Source organism: Ooceraea biroi, chromosome 2 (genome assembly GCF_003672135.1).
Source record: "Ooceraea biroi isolate clonal line C1 chromosome 2, Obir_v5.4, whole genome shotgun sequence".
Classification (NCBI taxonomy): Eukaryota; Metazoa; Arthropoda; class Insecta; order Hymenoptera; family Formicidae; genus Ooceraea; species Ooceraea biroi.
Window position 1 is genome coordinate 5,278,192 of NC_039507.1, and position 17,497 is coordinate 5,295,688.

General features: G+C 38.5%; 4 protein-coding genes across 7 annotated transcripts in view; 2 read left to right on the forward strand and 2 right to left on the reverse strand.

Annotated features, from left to right (window-relative positions):
* The window catches only part of LOC105281663 (disintegrin and metalloproteinase domain-containing protein 10), a 62,575-nt gene extending 56,116 nt beyond the window's left edge, over nucleotides 1-6,459 (forward strand). Inside the window, exon 18 of one of the 3 annotated variants that reach the window (XM_011343060.3) lies at nucleotides 114-6,459. In XM_011343060.3, the coding sequence (XP_011341362.1) occupies nucleotides 114-962 (849 nt within the window). In that variant the 3' untranslated portion in view covers nucleotides 963-6,459. Of the gene's footprint in view, nucleotides 1-110 lie in introns of all 3 variants that reach the window. The other 2 variants (XM_011343057.3, XM_011343058.3) reach the window with 2 other exon arrangements.
* A 1,373-nt stretch (nucleotides 6,460-7,832) lies between these two features.
* On the forward strand, nucleotides 7,833-10,575 carry LOC105281660 (interleukin enhancer-binding factor 2). The gene is made up of 5 exons (XM_011343053.3): nucleotides 7,833-7,986; nucleotides 8,671-8,974; nucleotides 9,063-9,369; nucleotides 9,447-9,704; nucleotides 9,993-10,575. Exons 2-5 carry the CDS (start codon nucleotides 8,678-8,680, stop codon nucleotides 10,277-10,279), a joined length of 1,149 nt encoding a protein of 382 aa, XP_011341355.1. The 5' UTR covers nucleotides 7,833-7,986; nucleotides 8,671-8,677; the 3' UTR covers nucleotides 10,280-10,575.
* LOC105281661 lies at nucleotides 10,575-13,549 on the reverse strand. 2 transcript variants are annotated; one of them, XM_026967939.1, is made up of 4 exons: nucleotides 13,400-13,549; nucleotides 12,437-12,610; nucleotides 12,020-12,245; nucleotides 10,575-11,588 (listed from the first exon to the last, which is right to left on the reverse strand). In XM_026967939.1, the coding sequence occupies exons 2-4, from the start codon at nucleotides 12,574-12,576 to the stop codon at nucleotides 10,932-10,934; spliced, it is 1,023 nt and encodes a 340-aa protein (XP_026823740.1). In that variant the 5' UTR covers nucleotides 12,577-12,610; nucleotides 13,400-13,549; the 3' UTR covers nucleotides 10,575-10,931. The 2 variants fall into 2 exon arrangements, with proteins under 2 accessions (XP_026823740.1, XP_026823741.1); XM_026967940.1 differs by lacking the exon at nucleotides 13,400-13,549 and adding an exon at nucleotides 13,200-13,384.
* A 267-nt stretch (nucleotides 13,550-13,816) lies between these two features.
* LOC105281659 (serine protease persephone) lies at nucleotides 13,817-17,323 on the reverse strand. Its single transcript, XM_011343052.3, has 6 exons — nucleotides 17,140-17,323; nucleotides 16,029-16,322; nucleotides 15,406-15,673; nucleotides 14,920-15,185; nucleotides 14,559-14,725; nucleotides 13,817-14,162 (listed from the first exon to the last, which is right to left on the reverse strand). The coding sequence occupies exons 1-6, from the start codon at nucleotides 17,216-17,218 to the stop codon at nucleotides 13,986-13,988; spliced, it is 1,251 nt and encodes a 416-aa protein (XP_011341354.1). The 5' UTR covers nucleotides 17,219-17,323; the 3' UTR covers nucleotides 13,817-13,985.
* Nucleotides 17,324-17,497: the final 174 nt, after the last annotated feature.

The window sequence follows — 17,497 nt, forward strand, 5'->3', positions numbered from 1 at the left end:
ATCAATATAAAGAAAAAAATATATTAAAAAGTTACTATTTCTTCTATTTATAGAATAAACTCTATATGAAAAATAATTTATTAATACGTGTTCGGGACGCTATAACAAAGAAGAAACAGCAAAGTCAGCAAACAAAGAGGCCATCCGGGCAAGCGGACGATTTCGCGCGAAAAAGGCCGGCCGAGACTCTGACTGCTGCTGTGCAGGAAAACAAACGGAAGAAGACTGCGTCGACGAGGGACAAAGGACAGGGCAATATCGGTAACAATAATTTAGTTGGTGGCAGCAGCGGAGACAACGACAAGAGGAAGCGAAAGAAGCAGCACAGGAAAGAAGTGATCGATTATTCGGCGATCCAGACGGAGAAGGAACCGGAGCCGAACGCCGACCCCAAGAGCAAAGTGCGTTCCTGGCTATTAGCGTCTTCGCAATGTCGCTCGGAAACCAGCAGCGCGCGGACCAACGTTAGCGGTTTGCCGAAGAGCAAATCGACCCCGGTGGGGCTGACGGCCAGCGGTGGAGCGCTGGGATCCAGGACACTGGTGTCGCGACAGCAAGCTCTGACGTCCGTACGGCGTACCCTCGCGGAAGCCGGGAGGGGAGAGCTGAAGAGCTCGCCGGGCACTAGGAAGGAACGGGCGAGGCTCCAGGTAGTGTACAAGCCGCCGTTCCGGTTCAGCGTTAAGCTACGCAAGTCCGACAAAGTAGCGCAGGCGCCAGCGACCACGAATCACACGAACGCAAGTGGCAGAACAGCGAAGCTACCAAGGACCGGGGTCCTTTTGCGTACCGCCAAGAGAAAGGATCGCGTCAGAATAGGCAGGGCGCGGCAGGTCGCGCCGACCGGCATCGGGAATAGCGGTGGCGATCTACCGGAACCGGCCAACTCGGACCTGCACACCGTACCTTCCGACCTGGAAGTGCTGCTGTCCGAGAGTGAGTTTCTTTTCTCGGACACGTGACCATGGATTTCGATAACGGGCGTGTTCGAATTTTTCCCAAGCTGCGCGATTAAATAGTCCTACTATATTTTCATCCCTTTTAGCCCTAGCGCAAGAGTAGTATAGACCAGTTTAGAACGCGCGCGGGATGGTGATAGCTTTGCCGATTGAGTCGCCGGCTCGTATCCCGCGCAAAAGTATCCCGTCCGAGAACGTGGAAGAGTTACGCGTTTGATTTAATTTATCGAATTTCTCGAACGACGCGACGTCTCGATCGTTTCTCTATTTTTCATAAGCGTTTGCCAATCGATGATACTCGATATAATGCATTTGCTCCCGTTATTCTTTCTTTTTTATTTCTAAAGTGGAGCGATAGCACGACATTCGATTATACGTTTGTCGTTCGTGGTTGTGATCTGTAACATATAATGGACCCTTAACGCGCGACTGCCATGAATGAAATTCACGATGACAGATGTATGAGGGAATCGTCGCTGCTCGTTCCTCAACGATCAAGCCAGTTTTCTTCTTCCAAAGAAAGGGGCCAAATCCACTGTGTAAGAGCGACTGGCGTACAAGCAGCGCCACGGACATGTAAATGCTAATTTACTCGCCTAACGCTCCCCGGAAGTACATTACGGAAGCAGATTATATATCTTACGATGTTTGTTTTCGATCATAGCTTTAAATTTTCAGGGATCAGTGCGCGATCGATGCATCATATACATAAAACGCAGCGCCATATTTTGGTGTATCGAAAGTAATGCTTCGTCTGAAAATCTCTTTACACTGTGCCTACCGTCACTCTATGCCCTCTTTTTTGACACGTAAGAAAGATCATGTCTAAACGGTGGAGTTGTTTTTTTTTTATATATATGACGATACATCGGTCATGAGAGGATAACGACAGGCGCAATTGCGATAAACGACAGCCTTGATCAATTAACTTTAGTCGCTCCTTTCGAGATTACAGCCCTAGTTGTAACATAGCTATAATGTACACGATACTACGGTCGTTGCTATGATACGGCTATAAGATACACTATATTTTATCCCTCGCTGTAACACAGCTGCTACATAATTTATATTACAGTCCCGGCTGTAATCTGTAAAGCTAAAGTATAGTTATAAAATACGTTGCAACATCGTAGCCTTGGCTACGGCGTAATCCCAATACGCATTTTATATTATAGCCATCGCGACGTGACGTAACGTATTGCATGCTAGCTACAGTTTTTACATTGCAGCTAGGACTGCGATATCGATACGCAGAGGAATAAAACACTTATCGTATACCACGAACAGAACTGATCTGACATCAATGGGACCAGTCCCATTGATGTCAGATCCAACATCCCAGGATGTTGGACAGCCCTGAATAAATTGTCGAGAGGTCCTGTCGCTTCACTCTTCGATTCGTCTGTAACGTTGAAGTAACGTTACTCTTCACGCGTGGTTCCTATCGTCGACAATTCCTAATCGCGTCTCTCGTGAAGCATCTAGTTTGCGTCTCCGTGAGAATCGCGAATTGAGCCTACGGCGGACTGCTGCTTGTATATTTTTAAGATTGTACAAAAGCGCGGGTCACTACACCAACGCCTGTTCCGCCAGGTTTTAGCGACCTTTATCGTTCACATTTTTCTCGTCAGAGGATACGCCATTCCTCCCTTTTTTTTCGTACTCGATCATTCCTGCGATTTCGATACGGTGCTAGCATTCGGTGTCCAATTTTTGAGCGCAGCTTTTTTGAGCGTAACTCTTTTTTTGTAAATATACTTTACTAGCCAGACATTCCCGTTTATCTTGCAAAAGATAAGTCGATTAATTAGAATAATCATAATAATCATCCTGTTTGCAATAAAAAATCTTTTCGGAAAAGCTTTCTTTTAAATTTAAATAATAATATGCGTTATATAAACGTTGGAAAAAGGATATTTTCTGCAGTTTTGAAATTTGTGTTTTAGAAAAGAAATGCAACATAGTTATTTCGAAATCTTGCACAATTCATCCACGTTTAAATTTATACAAGATAGATTCTTATCGATCCTTTTTAATTCACTTATCTATTCTTTGCACATTATTGAATGAAATATTGAATTTAAGTTCCTTGTGCTTGGTGGCCCGTATATCGGGTTGAACACATCTCGGTACAGAGTATTCACGTGTTTGCGTTTCAAAAGCTGGCTCTTTCGAGTGTGTCGTTGCGACTATATGAACTACGATTCTATCGTCTGTCAAAAATCGTGATCAACGGTTCAGTTAATCGTTACAAAACCGATTCAGTTCGCTCTTGGTAGCCAACACGTATGAGTACGGTTAATGTATCCTCTATAAGATCCGTTTACGATCACCGACTTCTCACGTCCCGTTTGACGTAAAGACCGTTAAAACGTATGAGTCGTCATATTCTGTACAGTAAAATAACAAATTCGGATCGATACGGATCCGACACTCAAGGATAATAAACATTAATGATATTAATACGCTCGTTGGCGCTTAATAATTCCTCTGTATCATTATTTAACAAGAAATATTACTCAAACGGAAAAAGAGAAAAAGAGATAGCGTAAATATAATTTTAGTTACGTTTCACTTAAATTTTACATAATATATTCTATGAATCGCAACTGTAAACAGGGTCTGATAATTGTTTTTTTAATGTAATTGAAAGTAACGAATTATAATTATGACGCCGCTATTGTACTTATACAATTTATTGTAGTTAAAATGCGTTAGCGCTATATATAATTTCCAAACAACTGTATGCTGTTTGGAATTAAATAAATAAATTAAATTTTCCGGCGAGAGCATCGTATTTTTATGAAAGCTGTATCGCTGATGAATCAAAATTCAACTATCAATAGTAGATATTGAAACTGCTATGGCGCAATTGTACATTAATTTGTTAAACGCTCAGCTAATTTTATGAGCCTAATTTTTTGAGTGAGCAAAGCTTCAACTTTAAAGCTCGCATAAAGATAGTACATACGTAATTATGTAATGTGATGGATATAATCAAATACGATCTTTTCAAGTGGTTTTTTAACGAGTTATGAGAAACATTAGTCGCGAAGTTGTTTTTCTTTGACTAGCTCCATCGAAAGGGCTGCTACTAAAAATAATTAACAATTTAAGGCTAGATTACTGCCGTTTATAGCAAATCTATGAGAAGGATCCGCTTGTGTGTGTATGCGTACACACTCATACATATAAATACATATTAATTCGTAAGAAGATGTGATGTTACTTTTACACGAAACTCATAGACACAATTGCTTAACTCATAAGAAAGCGCGCTTTTACTTTTAAGACCGAGCTGTGTTACATTCCCTCTTGAATCAATCGGTATTTGAAACCGGCGTTATTTCAGTAGCTAAAATGAAATTTAATTGACACTACTATATATCTTTGAAATTAAAATGTAGATTAAACATTTTTCCTTCTTTTTCTTGATTTTTTCTTTCTAACATTTAGTTTATTGTTTAGTATTAAATAAGTGAAACAAAAGGCATTTATTTTAACATGATGTTCTCTGAGGAAGAAATTAATTTAATTGAGACTATTTTTAAAAACTGGGAAAGAGATTATTGACATATATTGATTTACATACTTGACACAATTAGTCGAGAAAGAATAATTTTCGCGCGTTGCATCTACATCATCTGAATCTGGACTCACTGAAATTCTGCTGGTTTTAATACTCGAATTTTTCGAATCGGTTATGAGCCAGTGGCCATCTCATGCGCGATTCGCTTTGTTGTGCCTAGTCGCTGCGGATTCGTGTGCGATCGCGGCGAGCGAGCGAGCGAGCGAGCGTTTATGTAATAATCCGGACACTCCCGTTAACTTCGTTCTACGTTGCATCCGTATATGCGTATATACATATAATATACATAATACATGATACATATATTGTGATACATAAATTATATATACGTCAAGTAAGTAGTACGTATTCCGCTTTGATCGTAAGATTTGCGTTGTAATCTAAAGAAAAAAAAGAGAGAAAGACAGAAAAATTCGTAGTTTGAACGTAGACTCAGCAGGTAGACAACGGATGTTCGGATATTCGAATTCTGTAATGCGTAGGTGATAAATTGTAGCTCTGCTGTCTTTGTAGTTTGTCTACCGGGAGTTGTTAGCCACGGTGAAGTGAATCAAATTTGCGAAAACGCGGATTGTAACGCGATCAACAATTTTTTACGATCCTAAGAATTTACGAATACGAGAAGATAGGATACGATAATGGAGAGCGCATACCTAAGGAGGGAGATCCTGCGCCACTTTGATTTCTAGACTCAACTATGACGAGATTAGTACGAGACGCCAAGCAATTGACAGTGGAAGAATAATCAATTTATAGCATAATCAAACCGAAACTTGAAGTTCGTTGAATGGATTTGAAGAAAAAAGTAGATATCGATCAGTTTTACACCATGTAATGACATTACATGTCTGATACTTTCCAGATTTCAGTAGATTTCAGTAGTAATCGGAGCAGAATTTAGTGTAGGAATTCACTGCAGTTTCTGTATGTTAATTAACGTATTGAGTCACGCATGCCTAAAATGCTTTGTTTTCCTTTCTAGCAGAAAATAATAGCTGATATGATATCGTTATTAAGGAAGAACCAACAAGAGAATCAAAAACATTGTACGAAAAATATTATTAATGAGAAAAAAGATGACATCGAAAGGACTCTAATTTCTGGACTTAAATTTCCTTAACGAATGAAAATAGAAAAGAAATAAGAAAAAGCAAGTTTAAATTTCGAATGGATATGGAGTTCTTTTGTTTTCGTCTTTCTTCTTTAAGCGAGCTTTATAAGATTGAGACGGTAGCGATTTCCTTTCATAAAAATAGGTAAATTTTCCTTCTACGAGCTTATCAGCAAGAGAGATGATCTCGCGGATAATAACGGATCGCATAAATTGCTTGGCAGAAAAAATCGCTAATCTTGTCAGAAAGCTTTTGCCGTGTGTATGCGCGCTCGTCGTACGACTCGAGGAAGTAGTCCAGTAATGATGATGGTTGAAAATACACTGTATTTTTTATCTGCGAATGATGAGAGAGCGGAGCGAGTATATATGGCGACTAACCAGTCACCGAACAAATTGGTTGCTCGTACTTATACATATACTATAGTCATTCCTGTTAAGCTCGAGTTGCTTCTTGTTCCATTAATAATATTAGCATCGGCGGGGACGTTGTGGTGTTGCGCGTCGCCTTCTCCCCGCATGCCAAATGATACAACACACATTCGGATCGACAAAGGTCGAGGGCACAAGTGGTCTCGATCCGAAGCTATTCGGAATATTGGATACGTCCGAGGCGAGACTGTTATTATTTTAACTTTTATCGCGTACCGTAAACTTGTAATTGATATAAGATATGGGGCTGCTGTATTTTTACACGGACTTTGTACAAATATAAAACGGGAGCGCGCCGCGGAAGCTCCGCGCGCCTCCCGCGCGATATGTACATACCTGTATATCAATAAACGCTAGACGAAATGTGACAAAAATGTGAAAGCTGCGATCACGCACTAAGCGAGTGTCACATTGTACGATATGTCAGGAAATGAAAAAAAAAAAAACATTTTGATGTTAAAAATATATTCGGAAGTTTTGCATTTTTGCACTCGCCATTGCGTGGTTGTGAGTTTCCAATTTTATTGGCACTTTTTCATCGTTCCATATATGTTTAGAGAATGCTATTTTTCGAATTACAAATTATGAAATGTATCTATTATTTTATTATTGGAATGTATTTGAAATTTTTGAATCTCATACCTCTTTACTTCTTTGTTTCTTAATATCCTTTTTGCTTTTTTTCAGTTAAATATTGTGCAAACGCAGCATCGATCGCTTCATCTTTCGCTTTGCATTCAGCAATAGCTTCCTGTCGTTTCATCTTAAAAAATAACAGTTCAAAACTGTTATTTTATTATATACAAGTTTTAATATATTAATATTATTCATTTAAATAATTTTCGTATTTATGCAAGTAGTATCATTTTTCTTGCTTGTTTAAAAGAAAAACTTAGCTGAATGCCACAATATAGTTTGATATTGAACGATTCTAAATTCAAATTTGAATAATTTGATTTCCTTGCCATCTTTTTTAAGTTTTCAGTAATGGCATATTGTTTCCTTGATGCAAGCTTAGCTGGTTCTTTTGTCCACTTGGACATCTGTTCTTCTCGATATAATTCATTACGAATTTTTTTTCGTTCTCTTTTTTTGTGCACGTTGTCCAATAGTTTCTTGGCTATTTTATCTATTGTTGCTTCTCTCATTGTACGAAATTCTGTCTATACATATCATAAAAGTTTAAGTGCGTTATTTTTGTTTCAATTTTGAAAATTATCATATATATTTGCTAATTGTATATTTTATATAATACTTTTAATATTTACTAATTTTGAAATTAGATAAGTTTTTATGGCATATTGCAACAAAAATGAATAAAAATCATTTTTACCAGATCGATATAATAGATTAAAGTTAAGAATTCACAGGAAAAAAATATAAATAATAATAATATAAAAGAAAAAAATCATGTTTTGATCAATCAGAGCCTTATATAGAATAATTAAATATCTTTAATAAAAACTCAATTTTACTTTTCTGTTGAGCAATTCTTTCCGTTGAGCTTCCTTCTCTGCGATTATACGAGCTATCCTTTTGTCTTCATATTTCAATGCTTCCTTATATTCTTCCTCCCATGCATTAATTGCATTAAACGTTGCCATCTCAGTTTTTAAAAGAGAACGTTCACGGCATAAGTGCCATAATCCGGTAACAAATTCATTTTAACGCATTTGACACTATGATGGCGATACTAGTATAGTAGCTGGTTTCGGTCATGCGCAGACCATTTCGTGGTACGCAAAATAGGCGAATGGCGCTGCTGTGGTAAAGTATCGGAAGCGTGTGGGAACATATCTTATGTTCGGCGGTAGACGAAAAATAAAAACGGCAATTTTTATTTTCAGTTATTATCAATAAATCATCACCACGTCTTTCCAATTTGCACCTTTCAGGTAAGTGGTACTGGCATAAAATATAGAAATATTCTCACCTGCTGCTTGTGCAATATGCTCCGGTTTTCGTATACAAGTGTTTGTGTTGGTTAGATTATCCAAAAGCATCGTATTGATTTCTGTAAAAGCCAGTTTATACATTTTGGAAAGCGTACAAAGTAAATTATGAAATTGTTTTATTTTACTCAAATATAACATGTGCAATTATGTTACTTTATAAAATTACCGTCTTATAATTTTTTAAACCGGTTAAATCATAATATAACCTATATTATTTTATAGTATATACAATGTGTACATACATACGTGCAGGGTGTGTCGCTTTCATGACTTTAAGAGACATGATAATATTTTGTGTGAAACCACATGTGCGGAAAACGCTTTTCAATTACAGATTCTTCAATTTAGAACAAAAAATACACATTTTAATATAAAAAAGATAATTTTCAAATTGTAAACATTTTGTGTTTGAGTTACAAGTTAATAAGTTTTGTTTCAATAATATATATATATATATATATATATATTGTGTTCATGAGTCTTAGTCTTTCTTTACTGCTCTAGAAAAATTTCAATTTGAAACATACTTTCACCCTTTTGCGATTTTAAAAAAGTACCAACATTAAAGACTTCAGGCTAATTATGCAAAATGATTAAAATGATTAATATTATCTGTGGATACAGTAACAACATGGTAAGAGGTCGTGGTGGAATGATCAGAGGTGGTCGGGGAGGTATGGGTCGTGGAATGGGCTTTCCACGCAAGCAGTTTTTACCACGCCATCCGTTTGACTACACGCTCTGCGAGGGTGCTTTCCCACGTGTCAAATCTCCACCAGACGAATCAGACTTTCAGACAGCTCTTCTAAAGAAGAACGCTGACATGTGTCCTACACCGAAGGAGCAAACTTCTATACTAAATCTCGTGACGAAGCTGCAGGGTGTCCTTGATAATCTAATCGTTGCGCCAGGAACGTTTGAAGCTTGCGTAAGTTGTTTTGCACTGTATTATATTTTTATATATATTTTATTTTTTCAATTACATTCAATATTTTTACATTATACACTTGACATAGCAACTGGAAGAGGTGAGGCAAGTCGGCAGCTTCAAGAAAGGCACAATGATAAAGGGCCACAACGTTGCCGACATTGTCGTCATTCTGAAAACTCTGCCGACGAAAACGGCAGTGGAGGCTCTCGGGAACAAGGTCAACAACGATCTGAAAACTGTGAATTCCAAAGAGATGTTCAGAGTGATGCAGACTGAACGCGGATTCGATATCGCCAACAATGAGGCTACCGTGCGGGTGTTGATAACTACGTTGCATCAAAATCTACGCAAGTTAGAATCCGATCAGCACCTGGACGTCAAGATATGCCAAGGTGCTGCACGTGTTTTTAACAATCGCTCTCGATCGCGACGACGATTGCAAGTATCTATTTTCTTTTTATTCGTTCAGGACACCTCGCCGCTATCAGACACTCTCGTTGGTTCGAGGAGAACGCTCATCATTCTAGCATCAAGGTCCTGATCCGGTTGCTCCGGGATCTCCGAAGCAGATTTGAAGGCTTGGAGCCACTGTCGCCGTGGATGCTGGACCTATTGGCACACAATGCTATAATGAACAATCCTAGCAGGCAAGCATTGCCGATAAACCAGGCGTACAAGAGAGTACTACAACTACTCGCTTCGGGACTGTTTCTTCCAGGATCAGCAGGTACACTATTTTATTTTCTGTCAGTGGATCAGCTGCGAAGGGCATAGCGGAAGCTCATCTATTTCATGTTCACAGAATTTTTATTTTTCTCTACAAATACGTTTCTTAGAAAAAAATTTCTTGCTTTTTCATTTGATCTTTCAGCGTCGGTAACATCAAAATCGATTGATTTTCGCAATTGCGTCGACATTAATTGCATTATTAACGTAATTTTAATCGTACAGATTTGCAAGAATTATTATTATATGAATGCATAATAAATTATGCCGACGTCATGATGACCCTCAGGTATTTCCGACCCGTGCGAGGGAGGTAATATACGCGTGCACACTGCGATGACCTTGGAGCAGCAAGATCTCGTGTGCCTCACCGCGCAGACGTTGCTGCGCGTGTTGGCTCACGGCGGTTACAGGCCGTTACTGGAAGGTTCGAACAAGCTCGCGGTGGAGATGAGCGTGTGGGCCGGCGGGGTGGTGGCAAGCCCGCTGGACAAGGCGTATGAGCCTCCCACGGAACAGGAGCAACAGGAGGACATGGATGAGAGCAATGAGGAGATGATTACGGAGAGCGTTTAGATAATCGGCCACGTAAAAGTTGACGAACACGCAGCATGGGTCTCCTCTTTTTTACACCATGGAACAACGTTTACTTCCTTACGAAACATACCGTATTTAATGTTTGCACGTATGCTTTAATGATAAGTGACGAATCATCGATACTTGAAGACTACATGACGTCGCCTACATTTGTGTTAATATTTACAGATACTGAAATTGTGTATTCGTTTAATTGAGAACTTTTCATGCACGAGAAACGTGAATTTGGATGAAGAGACGAATAACTGAGAGAATAAAAATTACACATACTCTACATACAAACCTGGTTACAGCTTTTATTCTCTACTCTCTCTAACGTCTTTCTTACATGCGTAGCACCTTGGGTCTCCACTCGGGAGGACGACGAGCTCAGAAATTCGGCTTATATAGGCCTCCTTTGTCGAAAGGTGTAGTAAGTGTTTTTTCTTGAACGTTTGCATCTATGATCGTGTGTAGAAATATTAAATGTTTAAATGCGTTGAGATCACGATTCGAGCATCGACGTTCAACGTAATTTAGTTTCGATCAAACGCCGAATGCATTTCCCCACGTCCGTGACTTGCTCGCTTGGCAGTGATATGCGCGTTACTCGCGTGTGTAACGAGGTTCGTGACGGGAAGAGTTTCCAAGTCTACGACAAACACGGATCATTCTCCGGGCTCCTGGCGACCCGCGCGCAATTGACCGTGCGCGAACCAGTGCCCGGTCGTACGGGTACTTTGAAGAGCTTGCCTTGCGGCATGCACACGCAGACTTTGTACTGCTCGTGGCTGGTCGTCGGGCTTGGCAGGAACATCGGCGCCACCGGGATGTTCTCCACGTCGATAAAAAGGCCGTCCCTGGCGTCCAGCACGATGCTACCGTTCACGCTTTTTAAGAAGACGTCGACGTCGGCGCTCCACACGATGTCCTTGCTCTCCATTTGCACACCCTCCGCGCCCTGCAGCGAGATTTCACTCTCGGACTGGACTGTCATGCTCTCGTTGACCGGCGACGTGATCCGGTGAGTCTCCGCGATCTTCACGTCGATCGTCTCGACGCCGCTCGGCAGGCCGAAGTTCGGGAAGTCGGTGGTGAAGTAGATTACACCGGTGCGCGGATCCTTCACTTCGAACGATTCTACCTGTGACAGAGTGGTACCGTTCGGTAGAACGTTCAGCTTTAAATGCGGATGCGTTTCGTGGACGCGCCCGTGACTTTTCACGTCGATGTGCACCCCGGCCTCGTCGCCGGATACCTCCATCGGCTCGTCGCCGTAGCTCTGACATACACCCGATTGCAGGGATACCTGCAGAAAAAGCAAACGAACGTGCTAATTGCGTTGGAGCATGGAAAATGATAGCAAGTAATAGCAGATAATAAAGTAATAATTCAAAAGAATTTTTAGTACCTGAAACGATCTTGTGATGCTCAAAAATTAATATAGAAAATATATGGTAATTGCAATAAAGCGTGAACGGTATTATTTAAATTAAATCAATGATATAATTTACGAAAGATTATCATATTATTTTATCATGACTAAATAAAGTTAATTAACATAAATAAATAATTTAATTTAATTTTGGAGATTAACTTGCAACAAATCATTTTACATTATTTATGATGAATATAATTATTTATAATAATGGAAATATTAAAATACAAAAGAGAATATAATGAAATATGCAATGCTTGTAATACTGTATGTTTTAACACTAGATAGAAATATGTGCATACCTTGTCCAAATCAGTTTTTCCGTAGAATTTAACGAGGTTTTCGTCCGGAATTACTTCAATGGCTTCCATTCCTTGGCTAATACGTAAAACAGCGATAACAGTGATGTTCAGAAAAAGATTGCAAAGGCCGAGTATCGCCAGGACCAGAGTTAACGTCCAGAGGCAATAACGCCTCTTCGTTGATTTCTCCCCCGTCGAAGACATCTCGTACGAAGAACCAATTGTTCTGTTTATATAGAAAATTAATTGAAGATTATGATATGGTCGACTTACATAGCGCATAATTAACCAGATAATGTTTTAGATGATCATATTAGATTGAAATTATGTTAATAGAAATTTTAAGAACTTTTAATTCACGATTATTGTTTTATCTCATAAACAAACACAAACACACACACACACACACACACACACCTTGCATGTATGCTGCTGCAACTGTTTTGTCGAATGAGACTCTTAATCAAGGGTCCGTCACTATTGGACAGATTATCGTCAGCCTTCGATATCGATGGCGAACCAGTATCATTTCCGCACACATCTAAAAGGGCCGACATTAGATGTCCTGATACAGATGTCTTCTGTATTTACCTATAAAAAGTTAAATTTCGTATAATTAGTTGTGCAAATTAAATCGAAGCTTTTTGTTTTGAAGAAACTCAGCCTTTATTTTTTTTCCCTCGAGAGGGGAATCATCAGCTGTCGGCTTCGATAGACGGAGAAAAGTATTAGAAGATGATGGCAAATATTTCGAAGAGTATCATGTTTATTATTTCTTTGTAATAAAGATTCAATGTTTTCGACAAAAGCACTGAATTAATTTGTACATCTAATGTGATAAAGTGATATAAAAATTAAAAGTATAAAAACTTTTAAATAAATAAATCAAGGAAATTTAATCATATATCTTACAAAATAAAAATTTATTTATATTAATATTTTTATATATAAATCACAGTATTAATTTTTCTGTAATGTTGAATTCACGCGAAAGATATATTATTTTAGCATATCCATCATTTTTCGATATTAAAAAGGAAAATGTATTATGCCAAGATAATTAACTCAAAAATTGGTATTTACGACAATATTTAATTGTAGCGATTTATATTGTGATAAGTTACATTGTATCAACGTACATGTGAATATACTTGTATTGTGCACTAATAAAGATTCATACCTTGTATTTCCGACATTGCAACAATCTTAATTAAACCCGTAAAATCAACCGCGTCGCATTTCGTTAATGCAATATTTTAATTAATTTCAGAAAATCGCCCTTGATCTGTTGCGCTACAGATCGGTGAACTCTTCTACACCGGACGCGTGCAGTCTTGCTGAGAGACGTGCGGTTGCTTGCTTTGCGAGCGACTTCCTTACCTCGGCTGAGACCTCGACAACGGGTCGCGGGAGTGGCGACTCTTCAGGTAAACGAAAATAGACGGCCGCGTTGCTTCGCTCGCCTGAGTATGACGTACACGGGACTCGTCGACTACCGGGAGTGATGGAAGTAGGTGAAAATCTCCCAGTCGGCGCTTGCGCGTCCAGGGATCAATGCCGTGAGCATCCTCAGGAATTCTCTCTCCTCGCGCGCATCCACCTCAGAGAGTTTGTACATTTGCACAAATTGCTCCTTGTTGCCCGATAATTTACGCGCGTGCGGTTAAATTTACCCGCTGTATTTTCACATCGCGTGAGATACAACAGGCATGGATGATTTACATTTTTACTATTCAAATTTAATTTGCATACATAATTTATCGTGCGATTAGAAAAGCCACAGGAATAATAAATTTATTTAAAAATCAATGAATTCTAAAATATATTATAAAGATTAGTTCGAGTGTTACATTACTGACGGTAAGATAAGACGTGATAACATTCAGAATCACACGTGAAAATTTACAAGAGAATTAAATAAGCAGATTCTTTTCCTCGTATAAAAAAATTTATTTAAAAAAATACATTAAGAAAAGTATTCTGGCCACGCGATCCTCTCTATCCAAGGAATGTAATGGTAGACTCGGGTGTACACGCCGGGCACGCTGCTGCCACAAAATCGTCCGAGACTGGTGATTCCGACTACATTGTAGACGCAGTCGTGAACCTTGCTGAAGACGGCGAGTGGCCCTCCACTGTCACCCTTGAAATTTGTAAAAAAAGTTTAATTAATTTACTTCTGCTCAATCCGTTTGTTACGAATCTTCGTAACAAACGAATTTTTGTAACTTGTATAAGATAACTTGTGTAAGATTGTAACTGCTATAACGTTCCTTCTAGCAGTTACAATCTGATTATTCTCTTCCGTTTCTTTTTTCATTTTGTAAGTGCTTTTTTCAGAAACGTTAATTAAACTCAATTAATTTCGATAGATTCTTTCAATAATTCTGCAGAGAAAGAAACAGTTAAACTGTGCTCCAGTTTAATTTAACAAATATTTATGGAAGTGATTCTACGAGGAAGAGTTACTGTTAACAATAAGATGAAATTCTCATTAAGGTAGATGAAAGTTTTCGAAGCAACCGATTTCATATATTACCTGGCAGGTGTCTTTGCCGGTTTCTCCAGCACACATTTGCAATTCGTTGTCAACGCCTCTTGGAAGCTTCGCGTTAGTACCATCGTCGTAATAGCTCTCATTGCAAGGACGATGTGGGACCAAATGGAGTGTTACTTTGAGCAGATTCTCTGAGCCCTTGTCTTCAGCTGTAGAATAAAACAGCACATGATATATGCGTATTAATAATGAATATGTAATTGTCAGTTTTCACCAATTAATACATGATTACAATCAAATATTATTCGTAGTAATAAAATAAATGTAAATTTAAAAACTAAAAAATTATTTTTTATTATAATGTGACGTTGTTATTATTAGAATCTCTTCTTTATGATCTTACCCCAATCGACCAAACCCCATCCAGTGGCGACGGTCTTATTATCAGAACCCACGTCAGGCCAGTCGACAGGAAGACACGCTGGTCTGACCCACTCATTGTAAGTTACTTCTCTTTCCAATCGCAATATGGCTATATCGTGGTATTCAGCTGGACGTTTGTAGTCGGGATGATTTATTATTTTTTCGATTCCGATAGTCTCAGGCGCCGCATCGTCATCCGTCCGTTCGAGATTCAGATCACCAACTCGTACCCACTTTGGATTTCCCCTTTAAAGCAAAGAGAGCGCATCTAAATAAATTACAGCCAATAGCAAATATAAAGATGATGAGAAAAGATTTTCTAAATTCTAGGAATCGATTAGAGACAGAACGTTAATTTTGATAAGAGTCCTTGAGGAAAAACATTGAAGATAACTTTGGTCAGATTTCTTTTATCAACACTCTGAGGATGTGAACCAGCAATGAAAACGGAATGCACCAAATTTACCAATCCAACGTCCAAGTGCAGTGAGCCGCTGTCAAGACAATCCTGGAAGAAAGCAGAGTACCTCCACACTGCCACAGGACACGTCCATTGCCGCCGTCGAATCCTACGGCTGCCATGTGCGGAAATTCTTTTGGATCGGCTTTCTTGCCACCGACAATCAACCTTTGCGATTTCAAAGTACATAGTGACACATTTATAGGTTTACGATTAACTGTCGGTGTAGGTGGTATCTTGAAACCATACACAGCTTGCGCACTTTCCATGCATTCTGAAGAAAAGAATAATATTTTAAGATAAATAGGTACACGTTCTTCGGTCATCGTTTATTTGGCAAATAATTGAAGCCTCTTATTCTTATATCCTGTTTCTTTACGAAAATATTATAAAAGTTTCTTCTGTAAGGTTCCACTGATAAATATTATATCTCAATCTAAGTGCTTATAATTGTTTAGAAATACAAACTTGCGTACAAAACGATATATTTTTAAATAGTAAGTTATGAAAAGTACTTTTATGAATTAATTAATTGTAGAATTATTTGTAGAATGTTGAACATTTTATTAAATAATATTTCACCAGAGATAATTAGAAGAAATAGAAGTAGAAAGAGAATTTTTATTTACTTGCTCGTGCTACTGCTCCTCTATCCTTCAAGTTCAAGGGCTGCACCGTGCCGGGTTGAACGACAGGTTTTGATGTTGGTGTTGGTGTTGGTGTTGGTGTCGGTGTTGGTGTTGGTTTATTGGTATCGTGGTTTGTCGTTGGACAACAAATTATCGGATCGATACCCAAGTAACCACAGGCTTTACTAGGCAATTTGCCCTCCAACAATTGTTGATAAACTACGGGACAATCTTGCAAAAGCTTACATATGCCCGAAGTGGATGGGGCACCTTGATTCTCGATAGTGCATCTCTCTGGAAATAAAAAAAAGAAACGTTTCCACTTTAAATTATATTATATATAAAATTTTATCAAAAGCTGAAGATTATTAACTAAAAAGTTTTTTCATACAAAATGCAAAAATATAAAAACGCTATAATGTTTTTAATTATTTAGTATTTAAATAAAAGGTATTTTTTAATCATAGATATTTTTTCTTATTTTAAGCATAATATAATATAAGCTATTATTTCTTGACACATATCTTGTGATTTAGGTTCTTGGAATATAATTAAGGCATCTGATATGTATAAATTATCTAAATTCCTTGAAGATACTGCACTGTTCGCCTTTCAACATTATTGTTGGTCAACAAAGTCGTTAATATTTCTACATGTATGCTAAACGAACTTGAAACACAAACTCCTACTCCAACGACAGAAATATTCCTGCAAATCACGATTACCAATAAATTATTGGAACGTAAAACATATTAGCTTGCATGTTATGTCAAATTCAGAATGCTTAAAACATTACGATTAGAAACAAAATTCTGATTTTATTTCCTATAATAAATGTTGTTCCTAAACGTAGCGCAATCTTATCTGGTCAATGTAAATACTAAGATAATAACAATTATTGTATAATGTAGCTAAACTCCTAATAAATTACATTTTTATAGGATTGTATTTCTTTAAGCAACGCAACGGAAGGTTTCAATGAAATAAACGTGGGATGTGATTCCATGCGACTTTTTTCATTCACCAATCTAGAACGCACTCGATACCAAATCGAAGATTCGCACCAAAGCGACAGGATTCGTGTATTTTTAGCGACAACACCAATACTCACCTCCGACGTATTCTCCGCGTGTCGAGAACAGGATCAACACTAGTAATAACGGTGAGACGGTCAGCACGTTCCGCAGCATCCTTGATAACAGCCTTGATCGTACTCTTTCGCTCGAGGAACTGGCTCGAGGATTCGCTGCGGCAGAAGATATACTTCATCTAACTGATCCGTTCGTTCTTGTGTACTCACGCTACGAATTTTCCTGATCTCCCCACCTAGGAAGCCTGTATGGTGGAGGCAGTGGACAGTGAGGTCACTCTCATCATGCACTTCGCGATAAATCAGCCGGTCGCGAGCGAGATAATTCTGCTTTTGCGCGTGTCTTCGGAGAAGTCTTCCTTCCTGACTTCAGTCCGCA

Coding starts and splice junctions, on each gene's coding strand:
- LOC105281660 (XM_011343053.3), top strand. CDS start 8,678: ATGGTAAGAGGTCGTGGTGGAATGATCAGAGGTGGTCGGGGAGGTATG. Junction 8,975..9,062: donor CAGGAACGTTTGAAGCTTGC/GTAAGTTGTTTT, acceptor CACTTGACATAG/CAACTGGAAGAGGTGAGGCA. Junction 9,705..9,992: donor GTTTCTTCCAGGATCAGCAG/GTACACTATTTT, acceptor GATGACCCTCAG/GTATTTCCGACCCGTGCGAG.
- LOC105281661 (XM_026967939.1), bottom strand. CDS start 12,576: ATGTCGGCCCTTTTAGATGTGTGCGGAAATGATACTGGTTCGCCATCG. Junction 12,246..12,436: donor TGCAGCAGCATACATGCAAG/GTGTGTGTGTGT, acceptor CTATATAAACAG/AACAATTGGTTCTTCGTACG. Junction 11,589..12,019: donor GAAAAACTGATTTGGACAAG/GTATGCACATAT, acceptor CTTTTTCTGCAG/GTATCCCTGCAATCGGGTGT.
- LOC105281659 (XM_011343052.3), bottom strand. CDS start 17,218: ATGCTGCGGAACGTGCTGACCGTCTCACCGTTATTACTAGTGTTGATC. Junction 16,323..17,139: donor ACGCGGAGAATACGTCGGAG/GTGAGTATTGGT, acceptor TTTTATTTCCAG/AGAGATGCACTATCGAGAAT. Junction 14,726..14,919: donor ATGGGGTTTGGTCGATTGGG/GTAAGATCATAA, acceptor TTTATTCTACAG/CTGAAGACAAGGGCTCAGAG.